We start from the raw sequence: 26192 nt of genomic DNA, 5'->3' as shown, positions 1-26192 counted from the left end.
CTGCCCCCCCCCCCCCCAAGATCATCCCTTGCCTAGCTGAGCAGGCCGGGTGCGTCCTGAGTGTCGGGACCCCAGGCCTCCCAGGCCGAGAATCTCTGCAGCAACGGGGGAAGCACGCGAGGAAGGCCGGGCCCGGCCCGTTGGGTGCTTGTCGGCTTGACAGCGAGCAGAAGGCGCCATGCACTGCTACGTCCGACGGAGGAACTGCCAGGGGAACACCCCTTCCTCTCCGGGTACCAGGTCTTAGTTCATTCATTGGATTTGGTTTTGGGTCACACCGGCAGCGCTCAATTAGGGGTTCCTCCTGGCTCTCCGCTCAGAAATCGCACCTGGCAGGCTCCGGGGACCTTCTGGGATGTCGAGATTCGAACCACCGTCTTTCTGCATGCAAGGCAAACGCCTTACCTCCATGCTATCTCTTCGGCCCCTGTTCTTCTCTTTCTGACTTATGTCGCTTACTAGGATGCTTTTCAGTACCATCCAAGTTACAGAAAACTGGAATTTTGTTTTGTTTTGTTTTGGGGTTACACCCGAGAGTGCTCAGGATTACTCCTGGCTCTGTGCTCAGCAATTGCTCCTGACAGGTTTGGGGGACCATAAAGGATGCCGGGATTCAAACCATCGACCTTCTACATGCAAGGCAAACGTTCTAGCTCTATGCTATTCTTCCGGCCCCCAAAACTTTATTTTTTATTTATTTTTTATTTATTTTTTTTTTTTTGGTTTTTGGGCCACACCCGGTAATGCTCAGGGGTTACTTCTGGCTATGCGCTCAGAAGTTGATCCTGGCTTGGGGGACCATATGGGACGCCGGGGGATCGAACTGTGGTCCGTCCAAGGCTAGCACAGGCAAGGCAGGCACCTTACCTCTTGCACCACCACCCGGCCCCGCCCCCAAAACTTTTAACATCAAGTAAGGTGGTGAGGAAATTTTGTTTTGTTTTGGTTTGGTTTGGTTTTTGGGTCACACGCGGCAGCGCTCAGAGGTTACTCCTGGCTCTATGCTCAAAAATTATTCCTGGCAGGCACTTGGGGGAACTATATGAGGTGCTGGGATTAGAACCACCGTCCCGATGTCCTAGGTCGGCTGCGTGCAAGGCACGCCCCCCGCCCCAATCTTATTTCTTTGCAGGCATAGTGGGACTTGAACTAAGGAGTTGGTAGACTCTGGGAAGGTACATGTCAAGTGTCAAATAGATGATGCTCAGCTGCGTTTAAACTGCAGAATTTGACCTAGCGATCAGTGTTGTCATTTTTGTTTGTTTGTTTTTGGGTCACACCTGGTGACGCCCAGGGTTTACCCCTGGTTATGTGCTCAGAAATCGCTCCTGGCTTGGGGGGACTATATGGGATGTCCGGGATCGAACTGCGGTCAGCCTAGGCTAATCCAGCAAGGCAGATGCCTTACCTTTAGTGCCACCACTCCGGCCCCCAATCTTGTCATTTTATTAAAAATAACAACAGGGACCGGAGAGATAGCATGGAGGTAGCCGGTTTGCCTTGCCTGCAGAAGTATGTGGTTTGTTTCTCGGCATCCCATATGGTCCTTTGAGCCTGCCAGGAGTAACCCCTGAGCGCTGCCGGGTGTGGACCCCCCCCCCCCAAAAAAAAAAAAAGAGATAAAAACAACAACAAACCAAGAGAACATCTAGTTCCAATTGCAAAGTTTTCTCCCCAGTGTTCAACTGAGTATTCTGAGTTCAGAGTCCTTGTTACAAAGTAAACTGACTGTTTCCCCCCCCCCCCCCTCCATCCCTCAGTTAATTTCATTGGCTGTGAGAATCAGGACATTGGCTGATGTTGATTGCTCAAGTCTACATCTTGAGAAAGCAATTTTTAAATTTTTGTTTTTGGTCACACGGCTGTGCACCCAGAAGTTGCTCCTGGCAGGCTCAGGGGAGACCATTTGAAATGCTGGGATTCGAACCTCCGCCAGTTCTGGGTCAGCTGTGTGCAAGGCAAACGCCCTACTGCTTGTGCTATCTCTCCGGCCTGGAGAAAGCATTTTTTCCCCCTCATGTAGTAAAATAGCTTAATTTATAAAAAAAAAAAAAAAAAAAAAAAAACTGAACAAAACCAAACCCTGAGCTTTAATTGGGGCCCATACTGTGGGTTGGACATTTGCCTTGCATAGCTGGTTTCATCGATTAGCGTCTCATATGGTCCTTGAACCTGATCAGGAGTGATCCCTGCGTGCAGAAACTTGTACTCAGTACTGAGCACTACCCAGAGTGCTCTCAAACCAACAAACCAAAAAAACCCCCTAAAGCAGGGGTGGTGAACAGGCGGCTCCCAGCCAAAATGAATGGGGCTCTTTGCCTCTTATCATTCTTTTATATACTGGGCTTTTTACCAAGCTTGGATTTTGTTCTGCTGCTTCTGAGGAGGGACCTCTGGTCGTCCCGTCTCCCATCCCTCCGAAACAACTGCAGGGCCAGTGAGTGGGGACCTGTGTGGCACATGTTGGGTCACATCTTGCCAGTTAGTTCTTAGTGTGGCGGACACAGCACGCCCTCACCATCACTGCAGGATTTTGACCCTCACTCAAAATGGCAAAATGCAATATGTGTTTATTAGATTATTGTTAAAATTATATGCTTTTGTGTGAGTGTTTGTCTGTTTTGGCAGGTCACTTCGTGGTGTGGCTCTCTGACTCTCACAGTTTAAAATTTTGGCTCTTGTGTCGAACTTTTTCGACCTGCCCTAAAGGGTATTTTGGTGGTGGTAGCTGAGTCTGACCAGTGTTTAATGTTTTGAGTACAAATAGAACTTAAGCCTTTCATTATCTGCTGATTCAAGCTTTCTCTGAAGTGAAATGTAGCACTTAATTAAGGTGACAAGTACCTTGTAGAAAGAGTCTTCTAGGCTTTCCTCACATGGCTATTTCCAAAAACTCAAAAGATATAGCAGCATTTTTCTTCCTTTTTTTGGTTTATGGGCCACATTCCACTAGCTCAGGGCTTATTCCTGGTTTAGGGATCACTCCTGGAGGGGCTTGGGGGAACTTTTTCTTTTCAGCTCCAGCATTTTTCTTTGTCTGCACACTAACCAAACACTTGTGTTGCGGTTTTACGAAGGTTGTGCTCCTGGGGTGGCACAGCAGGAGAGTGGGTAGTGCCATGCCTTTATGCAGCCAACAATGTGAGCCTAACTCCATGTCTTCCAGGCGCGAAGGGATTACTCCTGGCTCTTCGCACAGAAATCGCTCATGGCTTTGAGGACCATATGGGATCCCGGGGATTGAACCTTTGTCTGTCTTGGGTCAGCCACCTGTAGGGCAAACGCCCTATCACTGTGCTACTACTCCGGCCCTATAATGCCCTGGCCCATCTTAACAATTCCTGACATTCTCTGTGGGGTGAGGCACAGTGAAAGTAGTTGCCGTTGCTTAATTTTTTTGTATTTTTTTGGGTTTCTGAATCACCTTAGAATATGCTTTTCAGAAGCAAGCTTTTGGCTTGTTTCCAGCGAATGTTCTTTGGAAATAGTAAGACTCTTATGATAGCAATAATTAATACTTTAGTATAATTACAATGTAATTACAATCCTTTACAACTGATTTTTTTTCTGGAATCGCTCTGCCTTGTCTCTTTTGTACACTTGCATTATTATTAGGAATGTGTTAATGGGAAATAAGACAAGGGTGACTGACAGCACTGATAGCAAGAAATTTGTGGACACCATTTGGATAGCACAATAGAAAATTCTCCATTTACATATGTGACTAATAGGAGCATTATTATTAATAATTAATAGCTAACAATAGTTAATAACTGTTAGCTAATAAATAAGTCGATATATACTTCATATCAGTGGATAGTAGTTTTTACTTTTATTAGGTACTTTAATAAGAATACAACTATTAGCAAACTTTCGCTTTTCATGAGATACTATTAGAATAATGTAATTAATTTTTGCTGAATACTTACCTATATTAAGTAATATGTCAAGTGTTTTACTTGCCTAGATATCTCATCGAAGCACTATGATTTTTCCCATTTGTTTTGACTTGAACCCAGATCTCTGACTCCAGAGCTTTTGTTTTCTGTTTTGTTACTGTCTTAAAATCAGATTCAAGTTATAGCTTTAAATTTATCCTGCTTCGTAATTTGTGAAGATTAATTTTGGTTTTTGGGTCACACCCGGCAGTGCTCAGGGGTTACTCTTGGCTCTATGCTCAGAAATCGCTCCTGGCAGGTTCAGGGGACCATATGGGATGCCGGGGTTCAAATCATCTTCCTTCTGCATGCAAGGCAAATTACATTGGTAATTTGCATTCATGCTATCCCTTCAGCCCTAGTTTTCTTTTTAATTGGTTTTATTGGAAACTTATTTCTAATTTTAAAATAAATACTTTTTTGAGGGGGCACACCCCTTGATGCTCAGGGGTCACTCCTGGCTATGTGCTTAGAAATCGCTCCTGGCTTGGGGAGATCATATGGGACGCCGGAGGATCGAACTGCGGTCTGTCCTAGGGTAGCGCTTGTAAGGCAGACCTCTTACCTCTAGTGCCACCACTCTGGTCCTAAAATAAATACTTTTTAAAAATGATCCAAGAATCAACTTTGAAATTATATTATTTCTCAGATTGCCAGTCATTCTATGTTACATGTTATTTTTTTTTTTTGTTTTGTCTTGATTTTGAGTCACCTTTGACAGTACTTAGGGCTTCTCATGGCTCTGTGCTCAGGGGTTACTTCTGACAATGTTCAGGGACCATGCTGGGTACAGGAGGATCAAAACATCCTACCTGTTTTAGTATTTCTCAGGCTTCTCTGCTCCATGTTATTTCACATGTTTAATGTGTATTTAGATTTTTTGACCTCTGTATTCCTTGCCCTCCCACCCCCATGATTTAAAGTATTTTGTATTTGGGGAAAAACATGAAACATAACAGCAAGGTAAAAAACAAAAAACAAAAAAAATTTTTTTTAGTGCTTAGTATAAATAATGAAAATGCTTTGTTTTCATGCTTTGGTTATAGAAGCTGAATGCAGGAAAGACATTATTCTTTTATATAGGAATTTAAGAGATAGTAAATGAAAAAATTTAAAATTTCAAAGTGTTGGTTCTCTTTGTTTTAAACTGCTCCCTAAAACTGTCGGTTCTCAAGCTAGTAAAACAAGATAAACACACATATCAAAGATTAATATAAATAGTAATAAAGATATTTATATAAAGATTTTTTTTACTTTTTTTTATAGAAATACTATTGCTCTTTGAATTAATAAGTTTAGGTGCCAGAGACATAGCACAGTGGTAGGGCATCTGCCTTGCATGCATCGGATCCAGGATGGATGGTGGTTCAGTGGTTCGATTCGATTCCTGTCACCCCACGCCCCCCACGCCCCCCCCCCCCCTCGTGCCTGCCAGGAGAGATTTCTGAGCGCAGAACCAGGAGTAACCCCTGAGCACTGCTGGTGTGACCCAAAAACAAACAAACAAAAAATCAATAAATTTAACTAGTTCTAAAATGCTTCAATTAAATTCTCAGAAACTTTATGCTACACTTTTGCATCTCTGTATTAAATACTAACATCAATCGGAGTGTTCTCTCTTCTCTCTTTTAGGAACTGAACCAATGTTGCTAGGCTCACCCTCATCTCCAAAGTCTGGAGTTAATGCTCAGTTCTTGCCTGGATTTCTAATGGGAGATTTGCCAGCTCCAGTCACTCCACAGCCTCGACCAATTAGTGGCTCTTCAGTGGGAGTAATGGAGATGAGATCGCCTTTACTTGCAGGTGAGTAAATTGATTGAAGTAGTTTCATAGTAACATGGGTGCTTATATTAGAATATTAAAAGCTTAAGATGAAACATCTACCCTCATCAGTACATTTATTAAGTAAGCATTGCCTCTACTTTTTTATTTCAAGATTTGGAAAAGAGGATTTTGAGCTGATAGAAATCGAACACTCCCACTCATTAAAACTATCTCATTTACTTTAATGTCTTTGATAATAAATCTTGAGGCATTATTATTATTTTTTGTTGTTTGTTTGCTTGTTTTGAGGTCACACGCCATTGTTCTCAAAGCTTACTACTGGTTCTTCAGACTTAGGCATCACTCTTGGTGGGCTTTGGTGACCTTAGGGTGTGCTGGGTATCAAACCAAGATCAGACATGTGAAGGATGTTGTGTGCAATTATGTACTTTAAGGCACCATTTGGTTTAAAGAAGTTTATGTTTATTCATTTATTATTTATTTATTTATTATTATTTATTTGGGGACCACACCTGAGTCACTGCTCAGGGTTCATTCCTGACTCAGCTCAAGGAGTGACTTGTGATGATGCTCAAAGAATTCTTTACATGCCAATGGATCAAACTATATGGGTGGAACTTTCAAGGAACTATATACTATACCTCTTGTGCCATCTCTGTCCCTTTGTTATCTTTTATGGTTTTAATTTTTCTTTTGAGCCACATTGGTTCATTGCCTTGGGGGTTATTCCTGGCTCTGTACTTAGGAATTACTCCTGGTGAACTTTGGGGACCATATGGGATGTTGGGATCAAACGTTGGTCAGATGCGTGCCAAGCAAAAAAAAAAAAAGCCTTACCCATTACTCTGGCCTCTCAGGAATTATTCTTTGTTCTGCTTGGGGGACCATATGCAGTATCTGTCATAATAGTTGTCTGGGTACTTATTTCCCTAACTGCACTCACCACTCTTTGTGGTGAGCTTCATATTATGAGCTGGTTCTTCTGGCCTTCATCTCTATTGTTTCTGGGCATTATTACAATAATGTCTTTAATTTTTTTTAAACCCATAGATGAGTGAGTCTATTCTGTGTCTCTCTCTGTCCCTCTGACTTATTTCACTCAGCATAAATTATTCCATGTACATCCATGTATAGGAAAATTTCATGACTTCATATCTCCTGGCGGCTGTATAATATTCCATTGTGTATATGTATCACAGTTTTTGTAGCCATTCACCTGTTGAAGGGCATCTGGGTTGTTTCCAGAGTCTTGCTATTGTAAATAGTGCTGCAATGAATATAGGTGTGAGGAAGGGATTTTTGAATTGTATTTTTGTGTTCCTCGAGTATATCCCTAGGAGTGATATAGCTGGATCATATGGGAGCTCAATTTCCAGTTTTTGGAGGATTCTCCATATTGTTTTCCACAATACGGAGAGGATTGGACTACATGGCATTCCTACAAGCAGTAAATAAGAGTTCTTTTTTTCTCCACATCCCCGCCAGCACTTTGTGCCTGTTATTTTCAATGAAATTTAAGTGAGCCTTTAAGTAGTAGAACATTGGATTTTGTTTTCTGATAGTTTAGGTCAAGGTTTCTCAATTGAGCTATATGGCTCCTTCCTTCCCCATGAGTCCCACGATATTCCAAGGAGATGACTGGTAAAAATTATGTAAATAGGTTACCACAGTTTGAGACTAGGGGTATAAGACACTAGGTTGGAGATGGGTTTGAGTCACACCCAGCTATCCTGAGGGTGGTTTACTCCTGTTTCTGTGTATACTTTCTGTGTATATTTAAGGATTATGGCTGGTGGTGTTCAGTAGCTCAGTAAGTCATAGGGGCTATTTTGAACTTGGACAGCTTTCCTGTAAGGCATATGCTCTACCAGCTGTAAATTTGTTTGACCTGAATACTTATTTACTTAGATTTTTTTTTGGGGGGGGGCACCTGTTTGATGTTCAGTGGTCACTCCTGGCTATGCACTCAGAAATCGCTCCTGGCTTGGGGGAACCACACGGGACACAGGGAGTGCAGGGGATCAAACCTCGGTTCGTCCTAGGCTAGTGCTTGAAAGGCAGACGCCTTACCTCTAGCGCCAACTCTCCAGCCTCTTACTTAGTTATTTTAATTTTTATTTTGGTCACATTTGGTGATACTCTGGGATTAGTACTGGCTGTTCATGAATTACTCCTGGTGGTGCTTAGGGGCATTACGAGATACTGAGGATTGAATCCAGTTTGGCTTTCAAGGCAAGCATTCTATCTGCTGCACTATCTCTCCAGCTTTCCCCTGTCCCCACACCCCACAATACTTTTTTGTTTGTTTGTTTTTGGGCCACACCGTTGACACTCAGGGATTACTCCTGGCTATGTACTCAAAAATCGCTCTTGGCTTGGGGAGACCATATGGGATGCTGGGGGATCGAACCGTGGTCTGTCGTAGGCTAGAGCTTGCAAGGCAGAAGCCTTACCTCTAGTGTCACTGCTCTGAGTCCCCCCCCCCCCCCCCCAATACTTCTTATTGTGCTCAGCATAGTGTAAGGTGCTGGGTATAATGATGATTACAACAGTGTCCCTTGAGGATCTTGCAGTCTTAGTAAACAATTAAGTAAATTAAGGCACTGAAAGTTAATGACTTAATGACTTATTCAATGAGGTAGAAAGAGCCAGATACTTGGAAATGTGGAACTGGAGCTGAAAAGAGAACAGGGTATAATTAATGTATTATAAACAAACCATCTTGGAAAGCATTTCTTCATAATAGAGATAATATAGAATCTTGCAAAAAAAGGTTACAGTAATCTTAATTTTCACCATTACTGAATTCCATGTCTTGAAATGAAGGAAGTCATTACCTGATTGTGTTTTTATACTGCTCCTTGATTCTTTTTTTTTTTAATAAATTATCTTTATTTAAACACCGTGATTACAAATATAATTTTAGTTGTATGATTACAGTCATGTAAAGAACACCACCCTTCACCAGTGCAGGATTCCCACCACCAATTTCCCAGATCTATCTACTCCCCACCCCACCCACACCTGTACTCTAGACAGGCTTTCTTTTTCCCTCATTCATTCACATTGTTATGATAGTTTTCAGTGTAGTTATTTCTCTAACTGCACTTATCACTCTATGTGGTGAGCTTCATGTCATGAGCTGCACCTACATGGGAAGATGGGGGGAAATAAGGGTTGGGACTGAGGCAGTAAAATATTAGAAATGAAATTTGTAGGGCAGTATCAAGGTCACAATACAAGATGGATGTTATGGATATATAAAATATATGCATACAATACTACCAATAGGGAAACAAGGAGAAAAAAATTCCAGTGACTGTCCCAACATAAGCCAGTACTAAAATGGTCCGCCCTCCTCCCAAAGCGCATTTCCACCTGAACCCACTTCTGGCCATCTGAGCTGGCATCCAGGGAAGGCCTGGAGTCAGGGGAAAAAGACAAGGACGGCTGGGGGCCTGCCAAGCCTCCCAGCACTCCCCAGGCTAGGGAGAAGGGCTCCGTATGGGGCCTCCCCAAACCCCGTACCTGGCAAGAGCTGGTCTCCAGAATCAAGGAGGAAACTGGAAGCCAGATGTCTGCCCGCCCTCCTCCCCATGCACCTCTCCCCTGGAGTACGGAGGGAGGGGGGAAGCCTGAGGACCACTAAGAGTCCAGCTGAACCCTCTTCTGGCCATCTGAGCTGGCACCCAGGGAAGGCCTGGAGTTAGGGGAAAAAGACAAGGACGGCTGGGGTCCTGCCAAGCCTCCCAGCACTCCCCAGGCCAGGGAGAAGGCCTCCCCAAACCCCATACCTGGCAAGAGCTGGTCTCCAGAATCAAAGAGGAAACCGGAGGCCAGATGTCTGCCCACCCTCCACCCTATGCTTCTTGATTCTTGAGGTGTGCCACCATTCTGTACAAAACAGCTCTGTAGAAAGCACTTAGAATATTCTAATTTTTTTTTTTGTTTTTTGGGCCACACCTGGTGATGCTCAGGGGTTACTCTTGGCTATGCGCTTATGTGCTCAGAAATCATTCCTGGCTTGGGGGGACCATATGTGATGCCAAGGGATTGAACCGCGGTTCATCCTATGCTAGCGGGGGCAAGACAGATAGATGCCTTACTGCTTGCACCACCACTCTGGCCCCAAAATATTCTAATTCTAATAATGCCTGTATTAAATACATGAACCTTTAAGTATATAGCATATCTATGATATTTCTTCATTAGAAGCTTGACATCTAGGACATTCTAGCAAGTTACAGATACAGAAATGAGACCGTTGTTATTTTTCATATATATATATATATATTTCATATATATATATATTAGCTATTTAGTGATGCATAGTAAGTTTTACATAGATATTTCATGTGTAGTCTATAAACATTTTACAGAAATATACAAAAACATCACATTCAGATGTTTTCATAACAATCCTAACTGTAACGACAACTACAGATTATAGCTGTATATTATTTTTGTATTGTTTATGTATATAATATATACATATATATGATGTATATGTTGGATATGCATGCATTATTTATATGATACATACTATATTAGACTTAGTATACAAACATTATCCCATATAGAGAAACTTTTCTGTGATAATTGCACGTAGCCCTGGAACGATAGAGAGGACAGAAAGAACTGTCCATTTCAGAGCTAACTGTTCATTTAGACTCTTGTGATTATTAGTTTTTTTTGTTTTTGTTTTTTTTTTGTTTTTCAGGCCACACCCGTTTGCTCAGGGGTTACTCCTGGCTAAGCGCTCAGAAATTGTCCCTGGCTTGGGGGGACCATATGGGACGCTGGGGGATCGAACCGGGGTCCTTCCTTGGCCCTTCCTTGGCTAGTGCTTGCAAGGCAGACACCTTACCTCTAGCGCCACCTCGCCGGTCCCGATTATTAGTTTTTCGATAGGTGCAACATCTGTTTCACTTACCAAGTATACAATATTGTTTATTTTATAATGTGAAAACTACAGTAATCCATTAATCAAAATAATGAACCACTCATAAATACTACAAGCTTTCCATTGCCATTTATTGAAAAATGAGAGGTCTTTCTAGGTGATTTATTGCTCTGAGAATAAATTTTGATGCATAATTCATCCATTTGGGACCTTCTAAAAGTAAGCTGGTACATTAATTCTTTTTTTTTTGACACATGAATTTTTAAATGTTGATAAGGTGCTCACTTCAAGAATTCTTTGCATTGCTGTGGAGGATTCTTCATCATATGTTTGCTTTTAGATGAAAACTGCCTAGATATTTTATTACCTTGAGTGATAAATAAGCATCGATAGATCCCTTGGTGATTCATCATTGAAGTGAACTACTCCCTTTTCCTCAGCACCTGCTGCTACATGTAGACTATTTTTTGCCACACCTAGTCATACTTAGGGGTTACTGGGTCAGTCACATGCAAGACAGATATCCTGTCCACTGTACTACCACATGTGGTCCCTCCCCATTCGCGCCTTGGCCAGTGATTGAGATTCACTGTCACAAACTCCAGAAATTGACTGTGGCTCTGAGTTTGTGTGGGCCTAGTTGACCAGTGGGACATTTCTAGTCACTAGTGCCCTCTAGCAGTCAGCATCAAGGTGGTACGAGTGTATTGCAACCCAGTTGCTGGTGCCTGCCTCTGACTGGACAGCAGCTATTTGAGGTGAATGCTCAGTAGCAGCTATATCAGTGAGCAGACTTGCATAATTGCCAGGGAATTTGCCTTTATCAGTGTCTGGCAACAATTGGGGTTTACTATAGTCAAACAGACAGGGTAATGGCCTGCGATGTGATGTTGATAGGTTTGGCCTGTTGGAGTGACCTGTGCTGTGACCAGATGTTCAAAATTAGAGAGGTACCAGGGTACACCTTTGTACCATTTTGATCAGGGCTGAGTAAGTGACCAGGGTTGCACAGTTGCTCAGTAGCAGATTTGTGCCAAGTTTGAACTAGCCTGTGTGGTATTTCAGGTGCAAGATTACGAATGCCTGGGGCCTCTGTGTACCAAGTTCCAAGAGTCTGGGTGTCAGAAAGTAGGAATTTGGACTTGTGAGTACCTGATGTTAGTTGTGCTCTAAGTTTGAATGGCCTTGGAGGTAGGAGCTGGGTGGGGTTGGGTAAGGGATGTGCACAACTTTGGCTTCAAGATCTTGAATGTCCCAAAGTACCCTCCAAAACACTGAGTGCCTGAAAGGTTTTAAGGTCTCAGTTTCTGGTATGGTCAGCCTGGACATAGCTGAGAATATGTTTTGGGGGAAGGGCTGGAGGTATAGTACATCAGGTATGGCTTTTGCTTTGCCTGTGGCCAATTCAGGTTCAATCTGTAGCATCCCATATAGTCCCCTTGAGTACTTCGAGGAATCATTCCTGAGTTCAGAGCCAGTAACCCTTGAGCATCCATCCACTAGGTGTGGCCCCCAAACTAAAACCAAAAAAAGAAAAGAAAAATCACTTAAGGGCTAAAGTGGAGCACAGAAAGCAATGAGGTGCTTTGTGAATTGACTGTGGTTTGGAAATCTGTTGGGAGGTTTCAGATTTTAGACTTCCTGTTTTCTCGCTAGCAGTCCAGATGTGAACTGCGAGGAACTGGGTTAGATGTTATCCTCCACTTAACTCAGTTATTTAGTTGGGATGACTGGAACTCAACTTAGGAATTGGTCCTCAGGTTGTTTAATGAGACAAAATGAAATCTCTCTGCAAGGTTTCAGGAGGCTGTGGAGATAAGTTTTGCTATTGATTCCCACTCCTTAATATATTTTACTGTCCCTTGTCTCTTGTTCTATTCTTGTCATTGTAGGATTGGGAAGCTGGGTATTTTGGGAAAACAAAGTAACCTGCTTGTTTTCCAGGGCAGAACTTTGCACCTTAGTAATCTCATCCTGTCTTGTTATTTCACCTCTTATTCCAGTGCCCCCTATTTCCAAGGGCACTGCTTTTTATCTTAGATTTCATTTCTGACTGCATCTTGGTACACCATCCATGTATTTTCTATTTGGTGTGGGCATCCCTGACTCAGCTCATTTGAATGTTTTCTTGTACGTTTTGTGTAGTTTTTGTCATTGTTGCAGGAGAATGTTGAAATAGGTTCCAGCTTGTGCTGTGCTTTTAGTGTAAGAGTATTCTTGAACTTGCATCTGTAAGAACATTCTTTTGTCTATACTGCTTGTCTTTTTGTAGGCTGCAGAGGACAGTGGAACAGTGAATACACTATCATTTGTTTGTTAATTCCACAAAGTAGGAAATGGGGCTTGTACCAGGCATTGCTTGTGTTTATTCTGAAGAGGAACGAAGGACATACTTTGGGAGAAACTTGCTCTTGTTATTGAAGGATAAAAATCTAGCCACTTTTGGGGCCCCTGGCATCCCATATGGTTCCTTGAGCACCTCTGGGAATGACCCTTAAGTGAAAAGCCATGCATAACTCCTGAGAGCCTCTGGTGTGGCCCCAAAACTGAAAAACAAACAAACACCCAAACCAACTAGCCATGCGGCTTAGAGATTACTCCGGGCTCACTCATCTATGGGCTTTAAGAAAATAAAAGACCGGCCCGGAGAGATAGCACAGCGGCGTTTGCCTTGCAAGCAGCCAATCCAGGACGAAAGGTGGTTGGTTCGAATCCCGGTGTCCCATATGTGCCTGTCAGGAGCTATTTCTGAGCAGTCAGGAGTAACCCCTGAGCACCGCCGGGTGTGGCCCAAAAAGCAAACAAACAAACAAACAAGAAAATAAAAGACACTATTTTTTTAATTTTTATTTTTTTTGGTTTTTGGGTCTCACCTGGCAGCGCTCAGGGGTTACTCCTGGCAGGCTCGGGGGACCATATGGGATGCCCAGATTTGAACCACAGTCCTTCTGCATGCAAGACAAATGCCTTATCTCCATGCTATCTCTCCGGCCCCCATTATTGTAATAATCACAGAGACAATAAAGATGAGGGCTGGAAGGACCATCCCACTATATGAAGCTTACCACAGGGAGTAATGAGTTCAGTTAGATAAATAACTATCATGTTAATGGTAGTTAGTGAGAGAGATAGAATACCTGTCTTGTATACAGACAAGGGGTGAGGGAGGAAGGAGTTGGGGGACATTGGTGGTGGGAATGTTGTACTGGTGAAGGGTGGTGGTCTTTTTTATAATTAAAACCCAACCACAAACATGTTTGTAATCATGGTGCTTAAATAAAGATATTTTTAAAGAAGAAGTCACTCTTGGCAGTGTCTGGGGAGCATATGTGATACTGTGGGAATCAAACTCAGGTCTCGTGCAAGCCCCTCCCTATTTTGCTATCACTTTGCCCACTTTTTTTTTTTTTTTTGCTTTTTGGGCCACACCTGGTGATGCTCTGAGATTTACTCCTGGCTATGCGCTCGGAAATTGCTCCTGGCTTGGGGGAACATATGGGATGCCTGGGGATGAACTACAGTCTCTCTAGGTTAGTGCGTGCAAGGCAAATGCTCCTACCACTTGCTCCACCGCTCTGACCCCTCTTGATACTTTTTATTCCCCCTCTTGACACTTCCGCCCCCCCCTCCCACCCGGCCTGACACTTTTAAATTGGATTGTTAATTTGGATGTTATCCCTTTAGGGCTTTGCAAATATTTTCTCCTACTTTTTGTTGCCCTTCATGTCACGGATAATTTTATTTTACAGAAGCATTTTGATGTAGTCCCACTTTGTTTTTGTGGTCTTTGTCTAAACCCAAAATTTCTGGAGTCTATCAAAGTGTAGTTTATATGGATCTACCAGCATTGACATTACCTTGAGCCTTGGTAGAAAATCATCATCTGGACTGGAGAGACAGCCTTGCCTACAGGCGATCTGGGTTCAGTTACCAAAACCATATATAGTTTCCCAGGTAGTGCTAGAAGCAATCCCTGAATGCTACAGAGTCAGATTTAAGAGTAAGTCCTGAGTAACATTGGTTATGGCTCAGAAACCAAAAGAAATAAAATATTCTGCATAGAAATTTGAATTCTGACGTGATCCGTAGATGAAATTTTGAGAAGCTGGGGCTGGAACGATAGAACAGCGAGAACTTTTGCCCTGCACATGTCAATCTGAGTTCAATTTCTGGCATCCCATATGGTCCCCTAAGCCTGTCAGGTGTGATTTCTGAGTGCAGAGCCAGGAGTAACTTCTGAGTGGCAGCAGTTGTGGTCCAAAACCAAACAATTTGAGGAGAAAAAAAGTAGATAAGAACTTAAGCTAATACTTTATATAGATGAAAAAAAAAATCTTTAACAGGAAAGTGAAAGACTTTTTTTGTTTTGAGAATACCTAATGGGCCAGAGAAATAGTACAAAGGGTAGAACTTTTCCCTTGTCTGTATGTATTCCTCCTAGGTTAGATTCTTGGCAGCCTCTTTGGTCCCTGGAGAACCACCAACTGTGATTTCTGAGTGCAGAACCAGGAGTACCTCCTGAGCATCACCATGGGTTTGTCACAAAATGAACATATTGAAAAAATGAACAAAAAGAGAAATGCCTAACTTATGATTTTTGTACATTGTAGGTGCATCCCCACCACAACCAGTTGTACCAGCGCATAAAGATAAAAGTGGAGCCCCACCAGTCAGAAGTATTTATGATGACATTTCTAGCCCAGGACTTGGATCAACACCATTAACGTCAAGAAGACAGGTGATCTCTATACCCTCGTCTTATTTTTGTGATAGTACAAAGGAGGTTAATACTTTCTTTGGGGATATTCTGACGAGCTACTTCTTGGCCTCATGCTTGGAGTTGCTCCTGGTGGTGCTCTCAAGAACATGCGTGGCCTGGCATCCCCAGTCTTCCTGGATATAAGCATATGATAAGCCAGTTGAGCTATCTTATCTCTCTGACCTAGGAGGGCAATAATTTGAACTGCTTCTAGGAGTTCAGTATAACTGTGCTGCATAGACTAAGCATAAAGGACATTTACTATAGAATATATTAAATTATATTTATTATGAAATGTTATAAAAATGTATTAAAACTTCAGCATTTCTTTTTTTTTTTTTTTTTGTGCGAGATGTGCTACAGCCTGTAGTCTTCAGGAGTTACTCCAGGCTCTGCTCTTAGAAATCATTCTTGGCAGGCTCAGACGACTCGGGTACCATATGGGATGCTGGGGATGAAATCATGATTTACTGCATGATTTACAGCCTGTTTTGGCTGTCTGCAGGGCAAACGCCCTACCAGCTGTGCTATCCTCTGACCCCCAAACCATTTTTATTTGTTCGGTAATGTGATTACAATAGTGTTTCATTTTATAGTATTGATTAGTGCTGTACAGAGTTAGCTCACATACTAGAACCAAAGTGCTCATAGACCCCCCTCCCTCATTCCCGTTCCTTTGCTACCTCTCGTACAATCTATACTCTTCCTTCTTCCCACTATTGGTTGGGTGGCAATTATGATGTTGGTGCATACTGAGGTAAGAGTTTACCTTAGTGAATCACTATTTTTTTTTTTTTTTTTTTTGGTTTTTGGGCCACACCCAGCAGTACTCAGGAGTTACTCCTGGCTATTTGCTCAGAAATAGCTCCTGGCAGGCACGGATATGGCACCATATGGGATGCTGGGATTTGAACCAACCACCTGGATCGGCTGCTTGCAAGGCAAACACCGCTGTGCTAAATCTCCGGCCCCAGTGAATCACTCTTATATCTTCCAGTAACTAATGATTTTTCTTTTTTGTTATTTTTTTAATCTTTCCTTTTTTGGACCATACTCAGCCAGGCTTAGGGCTTACTTCTGATTCTAGTCTCATGGATCACTACAGCTGGGCTTGGTACCAAACTGAAATGCCAGGGATAGAACCTGGTTTAGCTATGTGCAAGGCAAGTCCCCCACTGTATTATCTTTTTGACTCTGATGAATTTTCTTTTTTATTTTTGAGTCATGTTCAGAAATGCTCAAGGGTTACTCCCTGCTCTGCACTCAGGAATCACTGTTGACTCTGCTCAGGGGCCCTTATAAGATGGTGGGGTTCGAATCCAGGTCCGCCATGTGCTAGGCAAACACCTTTACACCTTTCCCACTATATTACTATTGCTCTGGCCCCCTGCTTTGTAACTTTCTATTGGTAGAGATTTGCTATTTTTTACTTTATAATCTTATTTGAAGATATGGTATTTTATGTACATTTCTATTTAAAAGCAAAACCATAAGTCCAGAAAAATAACAGGGTTATTGCCTTAAAAACTGTCAAGCCTAGTTTAATCCTTGACGCAACATGTGGTCCTCTGAGCACCATTAGCAGTGATCCCTGAGAACAGAGCCAGGAGTAAGCCCTGAGTACTGCCAGAGGTGACCACCCCAAACCCAAACTGAACAGAGCAAGTTTCATCTTTCTCATTTACTGCATGAGCTTAGTGATTTAAAATGATGATTTAAGTGGCCATTACTTTTTACTTCATACATTGTACCTTGGGAACTAAAAACAAAGTGGAGGGGGCCAGAGAGATAGCACAGCAGTAATGTGTTTTCCTTGCACACGGCCAACCCAGAACAGACAGGGTTCAACAGGTCCTGTCATATGGTTCCCTGAGTCTGCCAGGAGCAATATCTGAGCTCAGAGCCAAGAATAATCCCTGAGCGCCGCCGGGTGTGGCCCCAAAACAAACAAAAACAAAAAACAAACAAACAAAAAAACCAACCCAAAGTGGTGTTACTTTATTAAAAGTAATGTCTCTACCTAATGTGACTTTATTTTAAGCAAACTGCTGAAGGATCTCAAGTTACTCAACTGAGGTAAAAAAGCAAGTATGCTCTTGTGATCTAATAATTAAAAGCATTTCGAGTTACCTGTTGAATGCTTCCTTTGAACATTTATTGTGTTTATGTTATTACATAACTCAGAATTTTACATTTTTACCTTAATAGTTTCTTCTGTGTTCATATAGCCTAATATTTCAGTAATGCAGAGTCCTCTTGTTGGAGTTACGACAACTACGCCTGGGACAGGTAAGTAATTTCTTTTAACACATTACTTCATTACTCTTTAAGTGTATAATTTAATTTGTAATCTTTAATTTATAATCTTGGTTAATATTTGCCAGAATTGCAATTTTAATTTTTATATTTAAACTTAGAATGTTCTCTATAAGTAACTATTAATTTATCAATAGATGTTATTCTACCCACAGTATTAAAATTTTTTAGAAAAGAATTATATATTAATAGCGTCTGACATATTAAAGACTAAAAATACCTTCTTTAAATTGGAAGCAAAGGAATATAAGGACTGAATATTATAGGTGCTTTGAGATCTACTAATGCAGAACTAAATTCTAAATTCAGTGCTTTAGGCCATTTGACACATTACTTTCCAGCCATAATTTGAAATATCTTTGTAGAGCCATAATACAATGGGTAGGACATTTACCTTGCATATGGTTGGCCTGGTTAGGTCCCTGGCATCCCATATTGTCCCCTGATTACACCAGGAATAATTCCTGAGTGCAGAATCAGAAGTAACTCCAGAGCATTGCCTGAGGTGGTGCCAAAAACAAAACCAGAAAATTAACGGTATATTAAAATTAAAAAAGATTGGGGCTGGAGAGGTGGTGCTAGAGGTAAGGCATCTGCCTTGCAAGTGTTAGCCTAGGACGAACCATGGTTTGATCCCCCGGGATCCCATATGGTCCCCCTAAGCCAGGGGCGATTTCTGAGTGCATAGCCAGGAGTAACTCCTGAGCATCATAGGGTGTGGCTGAAAAACAAACAAACAAACAAAATTAAAAATGATTTTAATTTTGGAACTCAATGTGGTGAGTTCAAGGAGACCATATGATGCTGGGGATCAGACCTGAATTGGCAGTGTACAAGGCAAGTAACTTCCCCACTGCGTTTAGCTCTACAGTTCTACTAATGGTATTTTAAAAATCACCATCAGTATTATTTACATAACCCTTACATCATCATATAGTTATTGAGGACGGATAGTTTGAGTCACAACTTGCTGTGCTCAGGGCTTAAACTCCTGGCGCTGTTCTTAGGCACCACTCTCGGTGGTGCTCAAGGCCATAAGTAGTGCAAGATCAAACTGGAGTCGACTGTGTATAAGACAAATGTCTTAATCCTCATGTTTTTTTCTGGTCCAAATCATACATTTTTAACCTATTAAATATTTTTTTAGTAAATATTTTAATACTTTACCTTATACCAGGTCCTGGAAAACTGAACAAAGTAGATAGTTCTGGCTTTTAGGTCACTTAAAATTATTGAAAGAAATGTATTATAGTTTATTAGGAGGTAATATATTTTTGGAGAGAAATTATGCAAAAGGGAGATTATATTTGAAATTTTAGCTTTAAATAGGAAAGTGATTATTGCTATAGAACTGGTTTTTATTTTTATTGTAAATGGTTTTATTGTAAAAAAAAATGACAGCTACTGTAAACTTGATTTAAATAGTACAGTGGGTGCACTGTTTTATAGCCCAGGAGATGAGAAGTCTGAAATAGATCTTAGTGAGCTAAATGGAGGCTTTGATAGAGTGTTCATCTAAGGAGGTTCCTGATAAGAATCTTCTTATTATACATTTTCCAAGACTGCCTACTTATCTTTGCTCTGATTTCTTTCCTCCATCTTCAACACAAAAAATAGGCTTAAAAGAGACCATTGTAAGACACTTAAAACTAACCAAATCATTAGTTTTAAAAATGAAATTTATTAAACACTTCAGTTAAAATTTGAGGTCTTAGATGAGGTAACAAAAAGCGATTTTATACTCCCAATCCAGAATTTTTTTGTGAAGTAAAAGTTGTATTTTGAAAAGTGCAAGGAGAGTCAGAGCAAACACATTTCAGGTTGTGAAACAAGTAGCAGAGAATATATCATTGCAATATTCTACTTGTGCTACCAAAATCTGTTTGCTTTATATTGCACCATAACACACTATTACATACTAAGTACCATAAAGCAAAATAAATTTATTTCCGTACACACATGTATACGGATGTATAAACATGTATATATATATACATGAATGTATACACATGTATATATATCCACATGTGTGTATTTTACATATATTATTGAAGTACCCCACTTGTGGTAATAAATTTGTTTGCTGTATATTGCAGTATAACACACTATTATAAACTTAGTGCCACATTAAGAAAATTAGGTTTGGGGCCGACGAGGTGCCACCTAGAGGTAAGGTGCCTTGCAAGCGCTAGCCAAGGAAAGATCTCGACCGCGGTTCGATCCCGGCATCTCATATGGTCCCCTCAAGCCTGGGGCAATATCTGAGCACTTAGCCAGGAGTAACCCCTGAGCATCAAATGGGTGTGGCCCGAAACCCCCCCCCAAAAAAAAATTAAGTTTATTATGTCACAGATTATATAATCTGGGCATTTGGGAACAGCTTCTACTTGAGATCTCTGATGTTAGTCACAGGACTGTTTCTTTAAAAACTCAAGATCAGTTTACCTCAAAGCTCATGTAGATTATTGACTGAAATTAGAGCTGTGTGTATCAAGACTGAGATCCTTGTTTGTTGGTTTGACATCACCTACAGGTTTTTTTATATATATATATATTACAAGTTATATTATTAGAAACTCACCTCCTTCTTTGTTCTAATTTTGAGCTGGGGTGGAGGTGGGGAAATGGGCACACCCAGCATCAGGCAGGGCTTACTCCTGGCTTTGTGCTCAAGGGTCACTTTTAGCAAGCTCAGGGGATCATACAGGGTACCTGGGGTCAAACTTCGGTTGGTCATATGCAAAGCAAGTGCTCTATCCACTTTACTACAGTCCTCAAACCATTCTTTGACACATGAGTTCTCTTGCCATCTTTTAAGGCAGCATTTGTGGATCAAGTCCTTCTTTTGCTTTTAGTCTGTCTGACCTCCCTCCTTTTTTTTTTTTTTTTTTTCCTGATTGTCATTTCTTATATGTGCCACAGTTGGAGGCTCTTTAGATTACATTTGACCCACTGGAATAATCTAAAGTAGATGATCCTTAATTTTATTAGTGCTGAACCCAAGACCTGGCTATGCTTGATTCATCCCTGTCGGTGTTAGAAAGGCCATGTGCTAGGATTGAACTGGGCTCAGTCACATACAAGGCAAGTGCTTAAACCTTTGTACTATCTCTCTAGCCCTAATTCCCCTTATTTTAGATTTGCTAATAAGTTATTTAATTTCTTCTTTTTAAAAATGATTATTTAAATTTTGTGCTTTAAAAAGTTGTTCATAATACATTTGTTTTGGACATTCAGTGTTCCAATGCCAGTCCAAACACCAGTATAATTCTCAGCTTGGCTTCCAATTTCTCACTCCCACTTTCAAAAGGCCTGCCCCCATTTGCAGGCACAAAATAACTTATTTTATATATTGCTTATTAGAGCAAAATGGTAAAATGGGGCTATCAGATAATTCAGTAAAAGAAAGTTTGTGAAAATTCTTATATGTCACAATGGAATTATTATTTATTTTTTATTTTTTTATTTTTTTGGTTTTTGGGTCACACCCAAGTGCTCATGGGTTACTCCTGGCTCAAGGCTCAGAAATCGCTCCTGGCAGGCTTGTGGGACTGTACAGGATGCCGGGATTCGAACCACCATCCTTGTGCATGCAAGGCAAATGCCCAACCTCCATGCTATCTCTCCGGCCCCAGGAATTATTATTATTATTATTTCTTTTAGGCTAATCAAGTGAGGTAGTGGGAGTAGAGAAGGAACAATGAAATTTGTAACTGGCTGTGATCAATTAACTATAAACACCACTGCACTTGGACCAGCCAGGAATTATCATTATTTTTAATATAATTTTTATTGATACTGATGTGAATTACAAGTCTTTCACAATTATATTTAAGGTACATAAGTGACAGTGAATTAGGGCAATTTCCACCGCCAGTGTTGACCTCCCTCCCCCACTCTTTCCAGCATGCATCCCATACTTTTACCCTTTGCCCCCTGGATTGCTAGAGTAACAGGTCCCTTTGCACAATGGAATTATTAGTGATAGTCTGTCTGAGGATTTACAAGTTGCTTATTCCTAGTGTAGCCTTCTGTGTTCCTAATTTCGCTGAATGAGCTTAGTTGGCTTCTATTTTAAAATTTGCTGTGCTCCTACTAGACTGTGAGTGTTGTGAAAATCTGAGTTATCACTCCAGGATTTGTAGAAATAGGATGATTTTTGACTTGTCTCCCTCCTGATGGAGCCCTAGAGTTTTCCAACCGAAACCCCCCCCCAAAAACAACGAAAGACCAGTGTACCTGTCTTTTAGTTGGTATTTTTTCCGAGATGAGTTGTGAAGCTGGGAAATTTATATGGTGGCATGTGTGGGTTCACTGAATAAAATTGGTTTGTGTACATTTTCTTGAATGTTTTTGTTAGACTTTTGTAATATTAAAAATTTAATATTTTTGAGGGACCACCATTTATTTGCTATAAGACTAGGCTTAAAATTCTGTCACCAAAACTTACTTGGTTTTTATACTCGATTAGCTATCATCCCCCATTAATGGTTTCTAGCTATGGTTCGAGGTATTACTTTATATCTTAGTTAAAATAACAAGTGCATATAGTTTTAAAACATACATAAACATGAAATGTAGTACTTTTTAGACTCAGTCATCCAGAACCATCCATTTTAAGTTTTAGAATTCTTTTTAGAATAAACCTGTATTATCTAAATGAGATACTTAGTTTCCTATTGCCACTATTAAAAAGAAATTACAAATTCAGTGCTTAGAGCAATTTAGATTTATTTTCTTAAGAGTTCTAGAAGTCAGAACTCGGATGTGAATTTAATTAGGTTTAAACCAAGATGTTGGTAGGACTAGTTCCTTCTAAAGGCTCTTGGAAAATTGTCTCTCCTGTAACTGTATTCTTTGGTTTGGGACTCTATCTTCAAAGTGTATCACTCTGATCTTTGCTTCACTTTGCTTCACTCCATCCCCTGGTATAAATCTCCTTCTTTCCCCTTTTAGAGAAAACACTGGATATAGAAAGTTTTCTTAAGTAATAGGATAATTTTTTCATGTCAGGATGCTTTATGATGTCTATCTGCAATGTCCTTTATTGCCATATAAGGTAACATTCACAGGTCCCATATATTGTCATTTTGCGGACTGTCACAGTCAGCCATATATGATTTTGTGTGTATAGATGAAGCAAGGTAGTTTCTATTGAAACTTATTTAGAAAAATGTGATGAGAGGAGAGGGCGAACTTGTTCAAGGGAGAACATAAAGTTTCTCCAGAGTAGAAATAGGCAAGTAAAGAAACAGATGAGCAAGGGAGGAGATATGTATTCAAGGGAGAAAACAGGCCTTGGAAAGCAAGTCCCATTTTTATTATTTTGCCAATTCTTTTTTTTGGGGGGGGAGGTCACACCCAGCAGTGCTCAGGGTTTACTCTTGGCTCTACACTCAGAAATCGCTCCTGGTAGGCTTGGGGGACCGAATGGGATGCTGGGAATCAAATCACCATCCTTCTGCATGAAAGGGAAATGCCTTACCTCCATGCTTTATCTCTCCGGCCCAGTTTGCCAATTCTTGAAAATTTCCTTATAACTGTATTACGTATGTTATTATTAAGTAATTGAAGATATGGTATCTTTTGTTTTCCACTGTATTTTTTTCAGTGCTAGGATTATGTTAGCACTGTTTTTTGCTTTTGTTTTTGGGCCACATTCATTGATGCTTAGGGTTTACTCCTGGCTCTGCACATAAAAATCACTCCTGCCAGTTCTTTGGGGACCATATGGGCGCTGGGGATCAAACATTCAAGGCAAGCACCTTACCTGATCTACTATCCCTCCAGCTCTTTTTTTTTTTTCATTTTACTTATTTTTCATATTTTTATTTAAACCATTGTCATTTACAAAGTTGCTTATAATTGGGTTTTAGACATACAATGCTTCAAGACCAGTTCCATCAGCAGTATCAGCCTCCCTCCACCAATGTTCGCACTGTTCATCTTAATCTACCACCATCCACCCTAGCCTTTGCTCAGAATAGGCACTTCTTTTAAGTTTGGTTGTTAAAGTTTTGGTGTTATGATTTCATATTGACTCTGGCTTGGATATTTAGTTAAGTCCTTTCTCTTTTCTTTTAAATTATTTTTATTTTTAATTATGAGAACAATGATGCAAAGAGGAGAAGGTAAAGTTACAGTGGAAGGACAATCGCCCATAAACAGAGTTCTCAAAAGAAATCCCCTTGCTGACGCCTAAATATTGAACTTAAAGTCAAAGAACATTAAGAAAAATAAGGCAGAACCCATGTACAATTACTTTGTCTACAAGTCCCCCAATTGTAGTACATTATAACATTTCTTAGCAGTACACAAAGCAATCTAAAGCCATGAGATTTATGTGACTCCTTAAACATTGAAGGCATAGTATTTTTTTATATTTTCATGCACATGCATATTAGTTTAAGTTAACATCAAAAGTTTAAGGTTTTTTTTTTTTTAAGGGTTAGAGTCAAAGGAGCACAGTAAAAACGGTGTTAGAGTGGCAAATATTGTTTGCATAGGCCCACCAAAATATGGGGGACATGGAAAGGAAAAGCCTTGGTCTAAATACAAGGAGACCCTACCCCTGAAGTTTCCTGGCATAAGACCAATTCTAGGCTCCAGGCAAACTAGTTTATTCAATCCAAATCATTGTCTGTAGTGCCAATATAGTTTTATTTTTCACTCAGTCTCTATTGTTGGCATCAGGTTTCTGTATTAAAGATCCTGGAATCTGCACATTCTATATTGAAGTCAGGATGGTGTGAAGTATCCTCTAGTTTCACCTCACAATTAAGGGGCAATACAGCAAGCCCTGTCCAGTAAGCAGGTCATTGTTCTTGTTAAGTCTTTTCAGTGTTAAGGGAAGTCTCTTTTGAGTAGGTCGATGTCAGAGCAGCGGTAGGGTCTTCCCTGGTAGAGGATTGCCTCCAGGTGATGTTATAGACAACCTTGGATGTTTTGTAGATGTCTTCCTTAGATCAGGGGTGGATGGAGAATGCCCATTCTTCTAAGGCCTGTGCCAGGTCTTTATGTCAATGTTCAGGGTGTAAGGTTCCATTGCACTACAAGATTTATGTGTTCCCATCTCTATTAGATAAGAACTTATTTGTCCGAGAGATAGCACAGCGGCGGTTGCCTTGCAAGCAGCCGATCTAGGACCAAAGGTGGTTGGTTCGAATCCCGGTGTCCCATATGATCTCCTGTGCCTGCCGGGAGCTATTTCTGAGCAGACAGCCAGGAGTAACCCCTGAGCACCGCCGGGTGTGGCCCAAGGGGAAAAAAAAAAAAAAGAACTTATTTGTATGTATAGTATTTTCCTGTTTTAATGTGCCTATGCAAACAAGAAATAAAGCCACATGGCATATCAGAGTATATGGGGGCATAAGAACACGTCCAACAATACCCATGACTTGGTTCAAACATAAGCATTAAACTGAGGGACTCTTTCACCAAATTCCCTATTGAACAGTTCACAAAGAGAAGAAAAGATTAAAAAAAAGGGCGGGGGGAATCATCACTGTATAAGAAAATATTCAGCAAGAGTTATAGCCGTCAAAGAAAACACACATAAAATGCTGAAAAGACATGCGTGTTCTTTTTATACCTTTTGGAATAGTTGGGGGGGTGTTAAATCCAGGGATCCACTTTGGTCTGTGACTTAGGACTCTACAGTACTTAAGTTAAAAAGGGTAAATGTGGAGTAATGATGATAGGGGGCGAGAGATTAAAGAGAAAAATGATTTTTTGTAGGGGTGTGGGAAAGGGCAGAGTACAAAATGGACATTCTGCATACATAAAAACATAATTCAATTATAGTGAGTACTATTAATGTATCTTTTGTGTGCGGGGGAGCTGGCAAGAGATTACCAGTGACTGTTTCAAGAAGCCGGGAGGCCGGAAGTTCAGGGCTCCCACCCAGACACTCCCTAAGGAGCCGAGTGGGGAATGGGGGAAAGTCTAGGGTACCTTCAAGCTCCGTCAAGGGACCCAACTCGCTGGCTTGCCCAGGCATGTGGCCTGGGAAAGCCCTTCTCCAGCTCTTTTTTTTTTTTTTTTCTTTTTCTCCAGCTCTTTTTAACCACTGTTTACTGTTCCAGTAGTAGTTATAATTTATTCTTTATGTCAAATTTTAAATAGAAATAAAATCTGTCCTCATTTCTCTTGTTTCTTACATACTATTTTTTCCTTTGAAACAAATATATTATTGTTATGGCACCAAATATTTCTCCAGCTGTTCAAACAAACAGATTTTGGGGGCCTCCTGCATAATACTCAGGGTTACTTACTGCAATACTCAGCCATAGTCAGTATGGTTCAATGATACGTGGTACTACTTGGTATTGGCAGTCTCCAGGGTTATCCTGGCAGTTTTCAAGGAATGCCCAAGCTACTCCTGATGACGATGTAACTTTAATTTTGGACTTGGAATATGTGCAAGATATTGTGCCCATTGCCTCTGAACTATCTCCTTGACCCAAACACTTGTGTTGTGGCCACATCTTGT

The 26192-nt window shown here is 40.8% G+C and overlaps 1 protein-coding gene across 1 annotated transcript in view; it reads left to right on the top strand.

Moving 5' to 3' along the window:
• The window catches only part of NUP35 (nucleoporin 35), a 45187-nt gene that overhangs the window by 366 nt on the left and 18629 nt on the right, over positions 1–26192 (top strand). Inside the window, exons 2-4 of the mRNA XM_049773557.1 lie at positions 5571–5741; positions 15237–15364; positions 17614–17674. Coding sequence (XP_049629514.1) covers positions 5571–5741; positions 15237–15364; positions 17614–17674 — 360 coding nt within the window. The remainder of the gene's footprint in view (positions 1–5570; positions 5742–15236; positions 15365–17613; positions 17675–26192) is intronic.

Source organism: Suncus etruscus, chromosome 5 (assembly GCF_024139225.1).
Source record: "Suncus etruscus isolate mSunEtr1 chromosome 5, mSunEtr1.pri.cur, whole genome shotgun sequence".
Lineage (NCBI taxonomy): Eukaryota > Metazoa > Chordata > Mammalia > Eulipotyphla > Soricidae > Suncus > Suncus etruscus.
The sequence above is the reverse complement of the archived record's forward strand: the minus strand, read 5'-3'. Positions and strand labels throughout refer to the sequence as shown.